Raw genomic sequence first — 20,313 nt, forward strand, 5'->3', positions numbered from 1 at the left:
CGCGCACCTAGAAACTTTTCAGGTGAGGGAGAGAAAAGTTATCAATGAGCTAGGAGCGCCTAGTCTACCTTACACACTGTACCAAGGTGTAAAGAATAGTACACAATCCTGATTGGAAATTATATATTGCCTACTTTATTATTTACCTGTTGTAATAGGACCTCCCAGATATCGTGGGGGTTTACCTGTCGCCTTGTAATCAAAGTTTTCCGGGTTCGATAGCAAGTGAAGACAAATTGCACACTGATTAGAATCTCACCTTAAACTGTAGGTCCAGTCCTGATTGGCCTATCTGAGCTGAAAGTGGACTTCAAACAACGTTTCACTTATTGTAATAATATGTTTCGAGAAGCACAGCTTCTTTCGTCTTCAAGTAATCTTTCGTAGCTTTCCTTTTTTAACAATGGTGGGGAATGAGCATCCAATGGATGTGAGAAATATTAATTATTCAGTGCGCTAACCACTACTGTCAATCTGTTAAAGGATGTAGAAGACATCAAACAACTTTTCTAAAGAAAAAAAAAATTGTTCGTAGAGGCATTGAACCGTAGAAAAACTATGTAGCCTGTATGTATGCAACCACGACATACAGATTTTCTTTTGTAATTGTTGGTAACCTAACAGCGAGGTGATTCCTACTTCTTGAGTCATGTATTAATCACTATTGCGTATAAAGGATGGGGGATACATACAGAAATATTCACACCCCAAAGGCCTCCGTTGTCTACACTTTCTATATATAGACAGAAAAAAATAAAGTACATGGCAACCGTCAGTCTGTGGGGCGTTGTTTCACACACAACATAAAATATTTTTCTTTAGGTTTCTTGGGAACAAAAACATCGATAGAAGAAGTTTTAAGCCTTGATGCCCCCTCTACTCACAGAAAATTTCGTCGGTGTTGTACCTGTGCTTGTAAGGAGTGGAGGCTTGAGTGCTTTTTCAGCTCCTGCCAAGAACTTACCAGAGCGAGATTTGGAGTAGGATTGGCTGTATCGGCGAAACATGGGGGGTGTTTCCCCTCCCTCTGGGTTGGATCGTTTTCTATCACAGTGCCATTCGCACACAACGTTGCGGAAGTACTGGCGAAACCTGCGAAAGATAAAAGGAAATTAAATTTTATGCAACAGTGCCTACGAATTACCTGAAAATATTAGGTAGAGAATTAACCAACAGTAATCAATTATACGTAACGAGAAGTTTCTCTTGTAGTACAGGACGTGGAGAGTGGAGAAGGAAATTCATTTACGTTATATCAATATGCCACTCCCATAGGTTTGCGTTATATATTTGATCCCAGGACCACTACACCACGTAGCGGCTAAGAGGGAATATCAAAGCACAATTCGTCACACAAATACACTAAACGACATTTGTTCGGAAACACAACAGTTGTTGTAATTCATTGCTAAGCAAGTAGCTCTATAGTTCCTGGTTACTGTAGTCTTTCCTTCCTTCCTTCTTTCTATTCATTCTAAATTATCTTAGCGTGATCTAAGGGTTGAATAAGGATAATAAAAGGGACAGCGAGGGAGATCGGCTCAGACACACGATAAATTAGACATTTTATGCATAAAATGTTAATTGGACATTCTTCATTGTCTAGTGCTAGTTTTTACTAAGATCAAAATAATACTATGTAGTACAAAACTGAGTGTGTAACTAGTGTTGCCCACGAGACGAGACTTTGGCCTGTCTCGTCTCGTGGAAATGCTGTCTCGTCTCGAAAATATTCGTTTGTCTTATAGCACATGGTCAATCTCGTCTCGTCTCGAATTTTTAAAAGCCTGTCCCATCTCGTCCCGTGGGCAACACTATGTGTAACGGACCTGTTACGGGTCCCAGAATAGACCAGGAACAAAATTAACTTTGCAGCATATTGCATTCACTTACATGTAAGCTCAAATAAAGCTTATGAATAGATAAACGGAGATACCGCAATTTAGAGAAAACTGACGCCATGCTTTTTAATGAAAGGCACCAGGGCAAAAAGCGCATACCCCTGAATGCATGCGGGTGGAGGCCGGCTCGTCAAGGGGTTCCCCCCTTTATTTTAACAGTTTTTTGTTTCGAGGGAGCACCTCTTCTCCCGTCTTCTTCGAGCCTTCGACAGACCTGTCGTTTTTACTACAAATCCAGTGCGGTAACAAACCACTCCACGATTACTTCTGAATTTTGAATTTGAAAATTTTGAACATGAAATTTGGAATTTTGTACTAAATTTGCTCCACTATGCTATCATTTCTATTCGCTGAAGAGAGGGGACCATAGTTGCTTGAATACTACTGGGATGACTTAGAAGTTGTTTTTTTTACCATTGCCATGAAAGCCGATTCTTTGATTTTCCTTTGTGTCCAATTCGGTTCTTTGTGTAGTATTGTTATTTTTGTTCCATTAAATTCTATGGGATTCACTCCATGCATCCGCTGATGTTCAGAGAATTGTTAGATACACACGTTTCTTGCCGTAGACGAGATGTGACTGGACTCAGCTTCAAACGGTAGCTGATCTACAATATTTATTTCGATTTTCTCAAATCGGTTTGGATGCTTAAATATACATATCCCAGTAAAGTCCAGGCGTTTACTTGGTTAACGTCCAAGAACTGAAGATATCCGCCGCCAAAAACGTGGGTGAGGATAAATAGCGGGTGACATGTTTTCCTCCAATCACACTCAACCTACAGCGAATGGGCGCAGCTGTCATTCTGCTCGTCTACTCCACATGACTTTGCAACTTCAATGTGGAGACCGTGGAAAGGTGCTTGTGCGCGGAGGGACAAGGTGGCGTAGAGTAGATGTGTGGCAACACTGTAGGTTGAATGTGATTGTTGCAGCTGGTGGGCGCGCTCCGTGGACTTCAAAGCCAGCCGGTCGTTAACGTAGCTAGCGTGTCGACTATACCTGTCATTCAGATTCGGCTACCCACGCTGGTACCTTTCCACCGGATGAGGTAAGTAATGGAATCCGTAAGATCTGTACTCCAAAACGACAAGAACATCTTGCCTCTAGAATATACCCATCTTACATTTAGAGATCCTCACCTGGCGTTCATCCAGTAGTAGATGAGCGGATTCACCATGGAGTTGGACATGGCCAACCAGTAGAAGAAGAGATACAAGTGCTGGATGTACTTGGTGTAGGCCACCGAGTTGTCGTAGTGGCTGTAGATGAAATACCCGTGATATGGAAGCCAGCAGATGGCGAAGATGGACACCACGACGATAAACATTCTCACCACCTAAAAAATACAAAGGAAGAGGATTTCATCATCTATAGTGTTTGAGTTTAAACTCTTCAGCAAAGAAGTGCATTATTTCTTCGGGAACTTACTGTATGTACTTTTTATGAGCAATTGTAACAAAAGTACAGTTTGCAGGAATTAGTTACAATGGCATTTGCTACAATATATTACAGATTCTGTAACTTTTTTGCTGAAGCACTTAACAACAATTTTGAATGGAAGAATATTCGGTTTTAGTTTTTGTTTGTAAGTCTACTTTATGCAGAGAGAGGCTAATTAGTTTAAACAGGAACCCGAATCACTGTGTCTCCACCGGGTATCTAACCCGGGACCCCTTGATTACGAGGTAACGACGTTACCACTACTCAATCGGGGAAGCCCAGGAGAATATTTTTAACTCAATGGAACATACATTTTGTCTTCGTTTCGATTGCTCTCCTCGGAAGAAGTAAGTACCCAAGGTATCTCTTTATGAAGAAAGGTGGGAAGGAGGGAGAAATGCAAACACGCCACGCATTCATTGAGAAAAAGAGATAGAATAGAGAGAGAGAGAGAGAGAGAGAGAGAGAGAGAGAGAGAGAGAAAGAGAGAGAGAGAAGAGGATAGAAAAAAATACATACAGAGGCAGGGAAATGAAGAGAGATATTCAAGCCAAGGGATGACCAACAGACGACAAGCGTGCCACTAGTATCATGCACAAAGTCGTTGCATATATAACTTGTAGGATATATTAAAAAAATTACGAAGGAAATTACGTGCAAGAAATTTACCATTCAGCCTGCATTAAATTTCCAGGGGGAGAGGGTAGCTTTCCCCTGCCTCCTCCTTGACGACCAGAAACCATATGACCTCCCTCTCGTCTGTTTGTGGAGGAACGCTGTTCGTCCAAACTATTTTATTACACAAACGCGCGCGCGCACACACAAACATATCATTTTTCGCAACACTTAAGTTAAGGTGAAGTGATACATTCAAGACCCTGCACGTATGAAGTGGTACATGGTGTCCACAAGGGTTGACCACCCCCGTTCAAGACACACACTCTGTCCGGAGAGTCTCTGGAGCAAGCGAACGAAAACAAGTCTCTGCGCAAGTAGTGACGCGAGACTGCTCCACCAATGAACACGTGAGAGGGAACGGGATTGCGTGGAGGAGAAGTGACTGCAGTTAGCAGCCCTCGCAGCAGCATGTGCTGCTTCGCTCTGCGCACTCGACCCACCCACCTCCTTTTGTGCCGCTATGCGCAGCGTTACTCCACAGATTCCGGGGATAGAGTATAGAGAGAAAAAGAGCGAAGAAACCAGAGAAAGGGAAGGAACGAAGAGCTAAAGAAATTAACTGATAGAAAAAGAGTGAAAATAACTTCATATATGTGGGCGAAGACAACCAATAAAGTGTCGGCCAGGTGAGCGTAGGAGTTGGATATATTTCCGTACACACGCACACGTTACCAACAATTCTATGACAATGGTTCTTTGTAATTATCCGTATAATGAGAGGCCCGTAATTGTTAATCCACTGGGTTATTCAAACATTTTAGAAGTCGTGTACGCATCCGAGCGAATCCGTACGTGACAGCGGTTTCGATGTTTGCCAAATGGCTCGCTTCAATCAGGGATAATTGTTCGCCTTTTGTGTGGTCGGACGATGCAGTCGAACACATCCATGGTTGCTATTGTTCATTTAACGTTCTCTGGACATGGCATGAGCAGAGATTGTTGCACAGCTGGCTGGCTGACAGCGGAATGTTATTGGCTCGTTATGGGAACTCTTGGCTGTCTCACTTGCACAGTGCCTCGCGTAGGAATTGTGTATCCCCCCTCCCTTCCCCGTCTCTGAAGCTGAGCGGATGGCATTTAGATGCTCTTTACTGTTCGCCTTGTAGATGAGGAGCAATCATTGTATCTTTCACTGACTCCAACTTCACATTGGGTAGGGTGACCATAATATTTGGACCCAAAAACGGTAAATTCCAATGAGATCAGTTTACTCCCCCCCCCCTTTATCTGAAAAAATTGGTTAGGCCTCCTATTTATAAAATTATTGTTATTATTAACGTATTGTTATGGATCACACACATGATAATCATAAATAATAAATGAAATTTGATCTTTTGTTGTCAAAATGTATTAATATTATAATCTCGGTGTGACTCAATAGTGTTTCACGTCCTTTCTGAAAAACCTCTGATGGTATTCCTACGCTGATTGAGGAATGCCAAAGTATTTAGCCTATCAGAAGAATCAATCTTCTTGAGAACAGCTTTATTCTTCACCAACCGTTCACAAACACCCCGCATATCAGACACCTAACTGTAGACTTTTCTTTTGAGTTTGTCAAGACGCAGGAAATTTAAATTCTTGTTGCAATTCCGTAAAGAAACTGCATGCTTATTCACTGTTCTTCAAATATCGGAACACATTTTGTTTTGTATATACAAAACAATACATCTTTTTTTGGCATGAAATGTCTCTCAAATTTAGATTTGGTTTTCAAGATAACTCCTAGACCTTAATGAAACTGGACAAATAGTGGCTTTTTAATAATATGGACGGGACAACCTGGATATGTCTCTGAAACGGGACTGTCCCGGTCAAAAAGGAAGTATGGTCAGCCTAACATTGGGGGAAGAGAGAGGCCAAGAATGGGTAGTGAAGAGAGAGAGAGAGAGAGAGAGAGAGAGAGAGAGAGAATCGTGTGTCTCTTCTTTCTCTCAGAGTTAGATTTTTTATTTTATGTCCACTATATGCACACGTAGGCTAATCGGGACTGAACCCATACTTCGAAGAGAGAACCGAACCACTATGCCTCCACCTTGTATCGAATCCGGGCCCCCTTGATTACAAGGCGACGCCATTACCACTACACCACACACACGAACACACACACTCACATACCGTGTATCCTTGTAATGACGAACCAAATATACAGGGCGGCCACGAATTAAGGGGCCACCTTTTGATCATCAGTTACGTTTAACAATGAGAACATATTTATAATATTGGCAACTTTTTATTTTCTGAAGATAGTAACTTAGACATCACAATGACAATTTTATTTGTTTTCGACATAATTATCAATTTGAGCTCCACATTCCTGCAGAATTCGTTGCTGAACTTCAGCTTCACGTTATTGGTAATGGAAAATACACGTACTACATTTGACACGCTGCTCAATACTTAGGCGACTTGCTGCCATTCCACTTCTTCCGCTATGTCGGTTACATTTTATGTACGTGTAAAGAAAGATAAAAAGGAGCCCTCTTAATGTATGGCCATCCTGTAGTTTTAATCACTTTGCATTCAACCGCTTTTGCTAATCGCAACGGCGAACATGAATGACGATTAGATTAAATTGATGCAGGTAATAACACCCACGTGGAGGCCGGAACTTGAGCCCGGAAATTTCGGTGGCAAGATCAAAAGTTGAGTTTAAGAAGTAACTGCTACATAAAACTTTCTTACTATGGTTTTGAGATAAAAAAGATTGCTGATTTTTTTTGCATATAATTTTGTATTAATTTAAAGAAAACTGTTAACTGAGAATGGATATTGGGAGTGCTAGTAGGCACATACATTGCCTTGCTCCCCTCAAAAATCGACGCTTACCTTTAATCAAGGAGGAAAATTGAAGAATCAAAATGGACGATTTTTAATGAGGAGTGAGGTATTTATCGACAGACGCACGATAGGTCGCTGTTGTTATTTAAGATCGTTAATTTGTAGCTCTTCCTTCATTGATACCTTCCTTCTTCAATTTCGAGCTTTCCAAGAACAAAGTGAAAGTTTGAAATAATTAGACTGAACAATACATCTGGATTTGGTCCATATCCTACGACGTTCGCAGTTACAGAGTTAATTAAAATGTGTTAAGGAACAAAACGAATATTATATAAATTTCTGTGCACAGAATAGCTTTTAAACGGGGAGAAAATTGTGAAAATGAAAGGATTTTTTATGCTTACCTTTCTTTTGGACTTTATGGATTCTTGTTGTCTCTGGGTGAGCTCCCCTATAGAGCGACTTCCCCACAGTTCCTTCCCCATGGATGAGTAGCATGCAGCCATGGAGCAAATGGGTATTAAGTACGTGACGAAAAACAACACGAGGTTGTACCTAAAAGACAAGAGAGGGTATAGATTAATTTAAGGATTCAGGTGAGAGACAAAGCCCCCCCCCACCAAAAAAAAAGGAAATTTAAATTTGGCTCGTGCTTGGACAGTTTCAACACTTAAGTACGAAGAAAGAAGACCCTGTTACCTGGTCGTAACCTGGAGGGTTGGTCTTTTTGCGACGTTTCCGCTGTAAGGGAGATTTCAGACCGAAGCAACAAGCACCGTCGAGGGCAGGGCCGGACTGGGACTGCCAAGAGGGCGGTGGCAATTTTCCTTACAAGGGCGCTCCAAGAAATCGTTGATTGTAATGGCCTATCATTACAGTTAAGGCTGTACACCTATTTTATATAGGGTCTATTAAAAGTAAGGAAATTCAAGAGATAGTTTGATACCAACACAGATAACAAAGGAATAAGTGCTACGCTGTTTCACTAATGTTTAAGCCTATAATTTAACACCAATATTAAAATGCAAATATATTTTCAAATTCTTAAAATTATCAAAAAAATAAAGTAGATATTCAACAAAAGGTTTTTTTTTTTTTCTCTTTATGCCTGGATGTGTGTCTATATAGCGATGCATGAACGCTTTCATCTTCCTCCAGTTTTCCTGGCATTCTTTAAATTTTCTTCTGTCATTTTTTTTATTAGGATAATAGATAAACGCTGAAATTCTGACACTTGACCCCTTATTCGTCAATGTTTTTCGGCATGATAGCAACAAACTTGTTGGCAGCCTGGTAGATTTTGGAAAATGTATTCCTTGAAGCCTTCAAATCTATTGTTGCAGTGGAAACATATCGCCAAGTTTGAACGAAGTCCAATCTCCTCGTTTGTAATAACCTGAGAGGGGAGTTGTAATTTTAAAAACCTGTAGACACATCATCTCGACACTGATAGTCTCGAAAGCGGTGAACTTGTTCAGAAGTTCCACCCTGTCCCCCCCCCCACCACCAATCTTTCCACCTTCCTACAATTAAAAAGTATGACCCATATTATATATTTATGGTTTTAATGGCGAGAAAAAAATAGCCTTATTTTTACAATACCTTAAGTGTTATTGTTAAAAAAACACTTTTATTGTAGGCATATGTTTATTTAATGCCAACATAATGACATCAAAGTAACAGCAATCTGTTAGCTTGAATTGCTACATGATTTTGCAATATACTTAATATGGTATGCACATTGCTGCAGTCCAAAAATTTCTAGAGAGAGAAGAAGAAGCCTTTTCCAAAAGTAGAAAGAAGAAGTAGTCTTGTCCAAAAATAGAAGAAAGAAAAGAAGAATAAGCCTTCCCCAAAATTAGAAAGAAGAAAAGAAGAAGAATCCTTTTCCTAAATAGAAAGAAGAAAAGAAGAAGAAGTCTTTTCAAAAATATAAAGAAGAAAAGAAGAAGAAGTCTTTTCCAAAAGTAGAGAGAAGAAAAGAAGAAGAAGCCTTTTCCCAGATCAAAGATAGGAAGGAAGAAGAAGCCTTTTCCCAGAAATTACGAGAAGAAAGAAGAAGAAGATTTCCTTTCAATTATTCATATATGTATAAGAAGAATATAACCGACGTAAATTTGGAATCAGCATATATATATATATTTCAATGTAGATACAAGCTTCGCTATATATTTTCTCTGTATTGTGTATAGTTTCCAGAATATAGATCTGCATTTAACTATGTCCTCTTGGCTATAAAACGCTTTCTTATTTGGAATTATCGAATAAAGAACCTATCCCCTGAGATTAAGATTTCTGTAGCCGTGGTATAAATAACATTTAAGTACGTACCCCCCAGGGACGTAGCATAGTGGCGCCCATAACGTGGAGCTTTGCCTTACATTATCTTACCCACGAATGAGACGTAGCAAGTGGACACCAATTTGACTGTGGATTATAATTTCATTAAATTCTTTAAAAATCACCAATGATTTTAGAATACTGATGATGATGGTATGCTCATGATTGGCATAAAATAGGCGTATTAGAGTAGAAAAGCCATTTTTAAAATAATAAAAAAATGAAAATAGTATTTAATTAATGAATGCATTTAAACGTAAAGGCTACAGTACTCTGAAACACTACAAAGTGCCTATTTTAATGCGTCAGTACACTTGCCACTATAACGTTTTCCACAAACTCCTGAATTAACATAATTTGCAGCATGGCAGTTTTTCAGCCATATCTTCACACATTTCTGATGGTTAAACTGATGAACTGGTCTCAACCCCATAACGTGAAGTCGTAAGTATTTTAACGTAATTATAAGCTCACTGGAGTGGTGGCTAAATTATACGTATAAGTACATAAAAGAAACGAAAGTAGAAGATATACGCATTGTAACTGAACGTATACGGTAATGAGAAAGGTTTGCCAGAGGATGTACGGCGTATACAGCCCTGGTTGTTCAGCAGTAACTTCAATTAATCCAACTCTTTTAGCCACGCACCAGGTAGAGGCACATAGCCTAGTGGTTCGGATCCCACTTTAAACTATAGACTCAGTTCCGATTAGCTTTTCTGTGCATAAAGTGGACTTAAAAATGAACAATAAACAATTAGCTACGTTTATGTAATCAGAAATAAGGTTTGGCGCTAATCAAAGGAGAACTCCCGAAGGCGGCCTTAAGCCTGTGGAAGTCCACGAGGGAACAGAAAAGGATAGGTTTATTCACCACTGTTATATCTGTGACCGACTGTGAGCAGTAGGTCACACACATAATTTATGTTTCCGGAACCCCAGTCAGAGCGACACGTGCGGTTTGTCATGTCATTTCGGTACGACAGGTTGAAATTATTCCTGAAGGTTCGTTTCAAGTGTCACGTGTCGACTGTCGCTTCGGTCTGAACTCTCCATAACAATTGGTTATGGAGCGGAAGGCAATTCTTCTTTATTAGGAAGACTTGATATTTTTACGTTTAAATTTTACGGGAATGGCAATGATCTATTGGTCGCAAACCACAGACTTCAGTCATAAAACTTGCTTATTGTTCATTCTGAAAGTGAATACCATTCATTACTGGGAATTCACGGCTCTTGTACACTATAGCGCCAATCGCACCTGTATTTCAGTCTGTATTTCATTAACCGACGCCATGTCTAATTCTAATTCTACCTACAGGACAGAGAATCCGCATGCGCTCACGAAAGAAAAACAAAAACGGTTGCTTCCCGTTTTTTGTAAATTAACAGGCGGACTTTTAAATTTTAACGGTCGTATATCGTGAAATTCGCTGAAATATCTAACAGTGCATAAGTTTCTTTTCTCTTCATTGGACTTGTGTTTAACATTTAAAGCCTTGTTTCTCCTCTTGTTATAGTCCATAATAGCTATGAATTTATGTATAAATTTAAGCGAAATATGCCAGTTTAACCAAGACTCAAACCAGGATCCCTGGTACACCGTGTCATTTCTATACGAACTAAAGTACCGAGCCGGCATTGGATTCGCCCGATATTTTGCTGCCGCTGTTTATCATGTGTGGAACTGTCCTGTAAGCGATAAGATAAAAACATTGGAAACGTCGAATCTCCCGGCCCGGAGCTGCATCCTACCATATGATTTGCCCCATACACACACAAGATGTATAGTTGAAGTCCTGATTCGAACGACACTTTACTTTAAAGTTTCGAAAGATCAATGTCCGTCTGACAACCATATGTGAAGTCCACGTGGAACCCAGTATACCCTCCTTTCACTTTCCTCCAATAGCGTCCATTTTAAGACTGACAGTACTTGTCAAGTCCACGTGGAGTAAATGAGATGTTGCAAATTCAGTTTCTTTAGAGATTTCATAACGTGAGGTTGCGGTTATGTTGGGTAGGTTTGTGGTATTGTGTTGTGCTATTTTTTATACATATATACAATGTGGAGACCTTCGGAGTATAACGTCGTCGCTCTTCGCGTTTAATGTCTAAACACTGCTGGTAAACATAACAGCGCTTCTCAGAAAAACGGGTGTTGGCTCGAAACCAGATTAGCCTCCAGTCGGCTTCCTCTCGAGCTATGTCAAAGATACCGAACTGGCGTTCGAATCAAAACTTCAACTTTACTCGGTATGCAGAGGCCCTGGTCGAGCCTACAGTCATCGCTTAAATTTCTACAAAGTACTCCTCCTATGTGTGGGAAACCGTAAGGTATAAATTTGTAGTATATTTTAATATTGTCTATCGAATCGATATCATGCGTGACAACATGTCGTACACCTTGTGAGAGTTCATTCCATCTGGCCTGTTTTTTCATAACTGTATATTGCATTTCCGATAGAACTAAAGGAATCCGAACGCTCGTAGAAAATCAACGGAAACAGTGTCATATTCGTCTTTGTTGACACCCACGTTCAATCAACCCATAAATTGTTATGGTTTCCTATGGAGTACAATAGCAGGGCGGATAGAATGTGTGACAAATAAGCTCCTCCGTTCTATTTTCAGAACCTTGTACCTTCCCTTTCCCACTCTTTTATTGGATGGGAAGGAGATGACAGCCAAATATTGGTACTTCTACGCCGTATATTTTTCCATAAGAAAAAACTATGCTTACTGTCAAGTAGCTAACATGCAAAACATGCATCAAGTCAGGGTCGACCTTAGGATATTGGTGGGACCTGATGCACCTGTTGTAAACTTCTGTATTCCCTTTTCAATCATATTGTTTCTCGTGACTGTTAAACGATGGAAAGGAGTTATAGTCCATGAGCCAGGACCTCAAATTTAGGCGATCGGTACCACTCGGCGGGGGACATTATATATTCTCATATGATTTTCTTGCAAGGTGTGTGTGCCTCAAACTGGAAAACTCATAACTCTTTGCATTTTATATAATATTATTGAATTAGTAACCATAGCCGAAAAATAATGGTTTTTCAGGTTTTTTATAAATAGTATAAAAATTCATCAAAATATTTGAAAAAATAAATTTAATTTCAAGACTTATTCAATATTATTTTATAATATTATATAATATATTCCTTATAATAATAATAAAACTTTATTATATTGCATATATACTGACATAGATTAAATGCATAAATTTACTTACAATTTTCAGTAATAATAGTGGTTCAATCTTAAATACGCATGTATGTTCTAATTTAACATAAACGTAATGTTATTATTTACGTTCATCATCATCATCTTCTGAGTAGGTGTCATTGCTCATTGATTTTCACATGTGGGTAGTCTCCACTTGTCAGTGCACCTGATGTTATTTAGACAGAAGACGCAGTTTGTAGTTTCTAATGAAATGGTTGGTTGATTAGGTTGGAGTTTCAAGTCCACTTTATGCACAGTAAGGCTAATTAGGACTGGACCTACAGTTTAAAGTAAGATCCGAACCACTATGTGCCTCCACCGGGTATCGAACCTGATTACAAGGCGGTGACGCTGCCACTGCACCATCGGGGAGGCAGTTTCTAATGGAGTTGCAAGCTAGTAGAGCTAACACACTTTGCGGGTTGCCACTCCATCCAGTCCAATACCAGCTCCTCTGCTCCATCGTGTTTTTTTAATGTCCACCTTCTCCCACGTGGGTGGATTAGATGTACATGGATCATTCAGAAGACATCTCTTGCTTATAGCGGCTTGATAATCGCACGTTCGGCATGTTTCTTGAGACAGTTCCTCCAAGGTGCTAGTTGATAAATGTCTACCTCACCCTTCTTTGCACAGAATAGACGACATGCCATGTCGTTCACATAATGTATGGAAGATTTTGGAGCATAGAGTAAGCACGAGAACTACAATTTGCCCATTACTTTTTCAATGAGATCCCATTGATCTCCGAGGCTGCGAAAATATTTCCTATGTATGTCTGTTTGCAAGAAGGATTTTCAATGCACTTATTTTTCCTTTTCCTGCAGATGCGTATGGAGACTTAGCATATCTCGACAAACATTTTGAATAAGAAATGAAGCTATTTTCGTAATGTCAAGGACCATCATGAGTATTTTGGTACTATATTTCAGAAACAATTTAACCATGATTCTTTCATGGAATCTCAAACACACAATACACACATCTGTGTCATCTGAGCCTCTCATTACCGATTCATACCTCTCATTAGTAGCGGCAGTATTCACCAACAAATCACATTCCTTCTTCATGTTTACTGTGGAGATTGAGCACTTTGGGGTTTCCCTTCAGATGTGATTATGCATCATTTATCTCCAGAGTTCGCGAAGTGTTGTATTCAAACGTTTTACAAAATCATTTTGGTTTCCTACATTTATTAACAGGAAATGCAATTAGAGTTGATTTATTCGTTACGTGACTTAGGAATTTCCTTCACTTTCTGTCAATCTGGGAAGATGAGATGATCTGTGACTGATGCCTGAGTTCTTCCCACGTGATTGTCCTTTCGGTGTTTTTTATAGACGTCTCATTGTACGTATCAAACAGACATCGATTCTTGGACTAGTATTTCCTTCTTTAAAGCAATGGACAAGGCAGATAGACCTCACCAAAGTTTGACTCCTCTTCTTTTACTCTCTGAATAAGTGTCACCGCCGTGGCTTAATTTCCAGATATTTCCTCAGGGGGGAAACATTTTTCTGCAAGTATGTCTCTAATGACCATGATAATGGTTCTAAGAGAAATCCAATTTGTAGATTCCGATTCTGTGCTGTCACAATAATTCGACCAAATAGTGCATTGTCTGATACTTGACCTGTCATTACTATCCACTGCCTTTTTCTTGGATCAAGAGAGGAATAGAAAGAACTAGACGAAAACCATGTACAGCCGATGTTTATGCAACTGAAAGAACATTCAGAGATGAGATATAGTAGTAGCCTAGTACAGGTAACAGAAAGATCCTACAGTCGCTTGACCCACTGCTCACATGATGCGCGTCATTATAGAGCATTGTGTGTATCAATAAAACAGCTCAAACGGACAGGGTCACATCAGTAACTCGCCCCTAGTATGGTGTGTGATCTCGAACCGCCAACACCACTGCACATCTATGTGGCATGGACTCGATGAGGAGATCGAAGAGAGCTCGGGGGATTCCTCGCCACTCTTCACTTGGGCAATTTCAGCTCTGGAAGAGTTGAGGGAGGTCACATCCTACCTAGAATGCGTCTGCTAAGTGCATTTCAGACATTCTCTATGGGATGTAAGTCCAGTAACCACACTGGCCACGCCATACTCTCTATTCCCTCCTCCTCTGGCACGTTGTGCACTAGGTAACATAACTCTGTGAGGACGAGCATTATCGCCGATGAATAGGAAACGATCACCTATTCGCGATTAAAATTATCCAATATGCCATCTGGTGAGATTTTCAGGACACCTCGCTCCACATCGCCGTGTTGAAGCCGTTCAAAGCATGGGGAACATGCGAAAAAGTAGCGTATACTGTTCAGTTTTTTGCTCTAAATCGTTTTGTGGTTCAGGACAAGTGAAAAGCTTACATGTGTTTTCCACCCCGTGGAATCAACAAAATGAAATGTTTAAATAAATCAGAGAAAACTGATTGACAAGATTGGCATAAATTGCCATGAAAGTAAGTTTTAAATTGTTTATGAATATAGCATTTTTTTCGAAAACAATGTACTATGCATGTAATTTGGAACAGGTGCAAGTCGATTAAGTGCAAAGATGAAAACAGTTTGAGAATTAATTAATGTCTGTGAATATGAAGGTAAATCAGAAAAACATAATTGACATGCTAATGTTGCTGTTTCATTCAGTATGTTAATTTTCAGTGAAGACTGAAAATAGCCTCAATGAAATTGTTGTTATTGTTATCATTATTATCATTATCCGGTGTTGTTATTAAACCAGCCTGCCTCTTTGGGAAACAAACTGTAACAGCATGTTTTCATTTATTTCCTCCCAAGCTTTGCAATACAGGTGAATCGCTTTATTTTCAAATCATTTCTGAGAGCCCCAGTTAGGCAGTTACAACCGAGGTGCAGTGCAGATGAAACAGCACCGTTTTGAAAAACCAGTGAGTATACATTAGTTTCGTGTGCGTTTCCCGTGTTATTTTTATTATAATTAAATGCTTCGCTCTCAGCACAGCTTCACCTTCGTTATAGTGCTTGGAATTCACATCCCATTCGCAATATTTAAATATATCGCGTAGTTTAAACGTTTTTTCCATACCATCAATGACAACACGCTTGTATTACGTACTACTACTGAATGTAAACAAAGATCTATCCTACGTAGAGCGGCCATATTGGAAGCGACACAGGTAATAATTTTAATCGCGAATTGCATCTGCGCACGGCATGGCAAGAAGTCTGAGGTTCTTGTCCCCATATCTATGGGCCGTCAAACTGTCATTTTGGATGACACGGAGGTCCGTACGTCCCACAATTTTGATTGCAATCCACACCATCAGTCCACTGCCTCCATTTTAGAATGTTCCTTGCACAAAAGCAGGGTTATAGCGTGTTCCACAAACCCTCCAGATTAGGCACGTCTATTATAAGGTTGGAGGATGAACAGCGACTCACCTCTCAACTCCATTCGTTGTGGCCCCAATTGTGATGTTCCTCAGCCAAGTTTCTACGGACTGAAAGCTCTAGAGTGATGGAACACACGCCATGGGCCTATATGCTTAGAGGCCACCTTAAGAAGGCGATTGCAGACAGTTTGAGATGACACCTGCGCCCTATTGCTGTGACAATGGCATGTTGTAGTTTCGTTGCATTCTGTCGTCTGTTCCAATCTGTTGTTCACAAGAGGTACCCATTGTCTCTCGCTGTTGTTGCTCTCGGACCTTGCCTTCGTCGCACATTTCCCGTTATTTGGAACCGAATATACAGGTGAGAAATGGCACTTTGAGACACTCCAAGGGTAACAGATACCACTCGCTGTCTGTCCAGTTTCCATCCTTCCTATGGCTCTCCACGCCATTGATTCAGGTAAATAGCACTTCAGAGGCATACTTCTATTTGCCACGTTCCTCAATGAACTCTTACACTGTTCTTGGACTGCTACTGTCATACACACAGCTGCGCACTTCAGTTGTTAATTCAGATATATTGGCATTAATGATGGGCAAATAGCCAATTGAATCCAGTAATGGTGTTAAATCCCATCCAACTTGTCAATTAAATTATTAAAATATTCACATATTTTAATTAGTTTAATTATTATAATAATTATTATCACTATAATACTGTACGCCGGCAGAATTAATTACTTGTGGGAGTGTGCACCCAGTTTATAATCATATTTTTGCTAACATCGAGTACTTTAAGAAGCCCTCTTTTACGTTTGCTTAAAAAAATTACACATACTTCATTCTAGAAAAGTAAATATCTAAATAAAAGACTAATTTACTCTAGTCTAACTAAACACACATGCTGAACTTGAAAACATTTTTCTACTCACCGAACTAACAGAAATGTAGAGTTTAGACTACATACAACACGGGTTGAATTTAAATCGTTAAAACAATATATCTTAGTAATTTAAATGTAGTAGGTTTTTAAGACACAGTAAATCCAATTTCGAGCTCGGCTTCGCGACCCACCAAACACCCACTCGGGACCGAGCAGTGTGACGCGCCCCATAGGTTGAGAAACAATGATCTAGGGTGTTTGTTGTCACAAACTGTGATTTTCTGTTCCTTTCATCTAAGTCACGCTGAACCAATTCAAATATTATCAGTATAATTTTATATGGTGTGTTTGTAAACATTGTAAACAGTAATGATGCTACACATGTTTTTCTTGTGCTAATGGTAAAATTATATGCATTTTTATGTGAAATACGAATTCACAGATGGCATTGTAGCCATATGTTCGTCATTCCTACCGAGTATGACCGACTTCCGAAGAAAAAAATTCTTACCTAAAAATCCGCTTCCTAGTTGTAAAACGCTCGTCTAGTGGTCGTGTTACGAATGACGAACGAGTTGTGTTCTGGTGTTTACTGGTTTTCATTTCGTAATAAGACTTAAAGTGGGTTTAAGAGGGTGCAAAAAATGGCGCTTTCGCAACCAAGTGGCTGCACTTTTAAATCTCTACAGTAATTTTCAAATAAAATATATGCATTTTCGTAACGAGAAGCATGTTTTATTTAATAAGCTGAGATACTTACGCGTAATCCAGTTTCGATGTGAAGAACGTCCCATCAGGCCACTCCATAAAGCACGCCGTTGTACCACTGCGTGATAAATTAAAGAAAATATTAGATATTAGAGATAAATTACAGAACGTGAAAAAGTTACACAACAATCGAAATGCCAGAGAATTGTAGTTTCATGAAATGTATCGGATCAATTAACTAGAATAATCTCTTATTAATTGACTATTTTTTCTTTCTTTCTATTCGAAAACAGCTTCGAAAGAGTAGTTATTTTTTTGGATGTAGGTGAACTGTTTTTTTTTTATATCTCGATAATTTGAATAGAATCTGAAGTACATCAAATTTGATGCATTTTTTAGTTTCTGTGCATCAATTGACTCGGTTAAAGATGCAGTTTTAGTTTCTTTGACATGATCGTGTCTGATCTGTTCAAGTGATGCATTTTTAGCATCGCGTTTTACCGAAGACACTATGTGAGCGCGGAGATAGAAAAAATCTGTATTGCATCATTCTCGTAATTCGGCGAGCGCCCGTCCTCCGCTGTCAGTGTTTAGTTTGTGTGCGAAGACAGGCGAGCCTTCGCGGCCTGCATCATTTCTGAAAAGTGGAAACAGAAATTCTAATTGAATAAGTGCGAAAAAAAGGCTTATTTCTGTACGATACGACTCATTCATACTATAAAAAACTACGGTTCAAAGAGGTGGAAGCATGTAGGGGATTCTTGTACTGCTTTTAATTCATTGAACCCGTGTCCTTTTTCAGGATTTCTTAATCAAATTCAAATAACAAAAGCAACCCTTTTTATTGTTGGTTAGAATTCGACATATTTAAGAGCAGGAGGAACAGTTTGTGTCCAACCAGACTCGAGTATCCTAAACTGCTCCTCCCCACACATATCTTTCCCGCGGCGAGCTGGGAAAAGAGAGGGCTTTGCGCTGGATGGTTTGTCGGAGGAGGAGCATTACGCTTATGGGCGTGTTATTTTACTTGATCTCTTGGGGATACCAAATTTCCGATGGCATAGAGAAAGACGGGAACGGAAAGAGGACACGTTGAAGATTTTGTTTGTCGTAAGAAAAAGTCGAAAACTCCCATTTGTTTAGCAGTAACTTGAAGTTGCGTTTTTCTCCATAAGAAATGATGTATGGGAATCTGAAAATTCTTATTTATCATATTTTTCAAACATCATTTCCAGTTTAAGTCAACTTGAAAAATTGCTTCCACTTGCCACATGTCACTCTTCGCCTTAAAAGAACTTGCAAATACAGTGAACTTGGAACACTGGAAGAGACGAGTTATTTTTTCCAGGAAATTGCTTTGTGGATCGAGTCTATGTTGGCCGCTGCTGAGTCCTCGATTTGGTGTTCCCAGACCGCAGGGAGGCGCGACTTACCACAGCGACCGAGGCTGCGACAATATGCCGCATTCTGTGTACCTGAGCCTTAACAAAAAGGGAATGTAAACTCGACAAGCATATCATGCACAAAAATGTCAGTAACGCGCAAAAAAAAAAAAAAATGTTCCTCTTTCGGTTGCAAAACACACCCTCGACTGACGACAAAATAGCCATCGAAGTCAGCCGCAAGTTGAGGTGGTGTTCTTTGTTCTTTGTCAATTAATTTGTAGTAAGTTTTGAAGGTTTTCTCGCGACGAATGATGAAAAGTTTCTCTCCGGCACTTCTACCCTGAAGATGAGAGTGACGTTAGCTCTCGAAAGCTTGGAATCTTTTCCACAATTCACCTGGTCGATGTCCCGAGAGAATCTTTTCATCAATAAATTTCTAGTCAGAATGTTAGAACCAGCAAATCTTTCGTCTAGCGTAGAGTCTGGTTGTAACGCGTGCAGGTTGTAACAGAGCTAATAACTTCGGTACTATTTGGTAGATGGCGTTGGAATTTCAATGGTGGTAGCAGCACTTATTAGTGCCTCAGTTGCCCAGTTGACGTGAGTTGAAGTTGACAGAGGACTTTCCTGTTTTTTTGAGGTGGAAGTAATTTTCCCTTATCGGAGAAATTGTGTTGTTTGTAAATACGTAGCAGATAGGTTAGCTATGTGATCACTGCATGGCTGGCTGAGTGCAATTTCTAGTATGAGGAAAGAATTGATACTAATTTTCAATGACGACGTATGTTAGCAACCATCTTAGTCATGACTAAATATTTACATATTATGTACTTTGTCATCCGTATTCAGATCATGTTAGAATTTAGCCCACTCAGTGTTACAACTAACCCACTTGGCGGGGCAGGTTGTAACAATTGCAAGGTTACTTTTGTTCTTTAATTTCTCTCAAACTACTCATAGTTTGTTTGCACTTATTGTATATTTTTAAACTAGAAATGTTAGTTTATTATGTGTAAAGTTTCGTTTATGTACCGCTATGTATTGATCGGCAAAATACTGGAGAAAAAAGTTACAACCCTACGCGCTCTCCCCTATCAGTTTGCTTATATACATGCCGAATTCAGTTTTCCCCCACGGCTAACCTAATGGTAGAACAAAAAGACTGTTCAGTTCTGTAATATAATTATAATATAAAATTGATGTTAGAGTTGCTCGCTAGATGGCAGTGTGGAACTGCCACGTGAAATACGCGTCATATGCATGACGTAATAAGACTGAACTCTGTAACTTCCTGTGTTTGAGATCGAGCGCGGCCACAAGAGGTGGTACTTCGTCGTCGTATACACTGTGTTTGTGTATAATATCCGTTATTATAATACATTTTCGTGTTCGTGAGCTATGAGAAACTTAATTCTTTCAGCCAACACGGGGTCAACACACTCCTGGACTTGGGAAAGTTACGCCAAGTGTTTTGATAGTGTGACGCCGCTACAAAGACAAACAAATCAACAAGCAAGAGCATCATTTCTTTTGAACATTAAGGTGAATCGGAATCGCACGGATGTTGAAAGGTAA

At 39.6% G+C, this 20,313-nt stretch overlaps 1 protein-coding gene across 1 annotated transcript in view; it reads right to left on the reverse strand.

Annotated features, from left to right (window-relative positions):
• LOC145995050 (tachykinin-like peptides receptor 86C) overlaps positions 1-20,313 on the reverse strand; it is a 178,967-nt gene that overhangs the window by 6,433 nt on the left and 152,221 nt on the right. The window contains exons 5-8 of the mRNA XM_083131582.1: positions 17,406-17,471; positions 7,208-7,358; positions 3,044-3,240; positions 965-1,092 (exon numbers count right to left, since the gene is read on the reverse strand). Coding sequence (XP_082987708.1) covers positions 965-1,092; positions 3,044-3,240; positions 7,208-7,358; positions 17,406-17,471 — 542 coding nt within the window. The remainder of the gene's footprint in view (positions 1-964; positions 1,093-3,043; positions 3,241-7,207; positions 7,359-17,405; positions 17,472-20,313) is intronic.

Source organism: Lepisma saccharinum, chromosome 11, assembly GCF_977018435.1.
Source record: "Lepisma saccharinum chromosome 11, izLepSacc3.1, whole genome shotgun sequence".
Classification (NCBI taxonomy): domain Eukaryota; kingdom Metazoa; phylum Arthropoda; class Insecta; order Zygentoma; family Lepismatidae; genus Lepisma; species Lepisma saccharinum.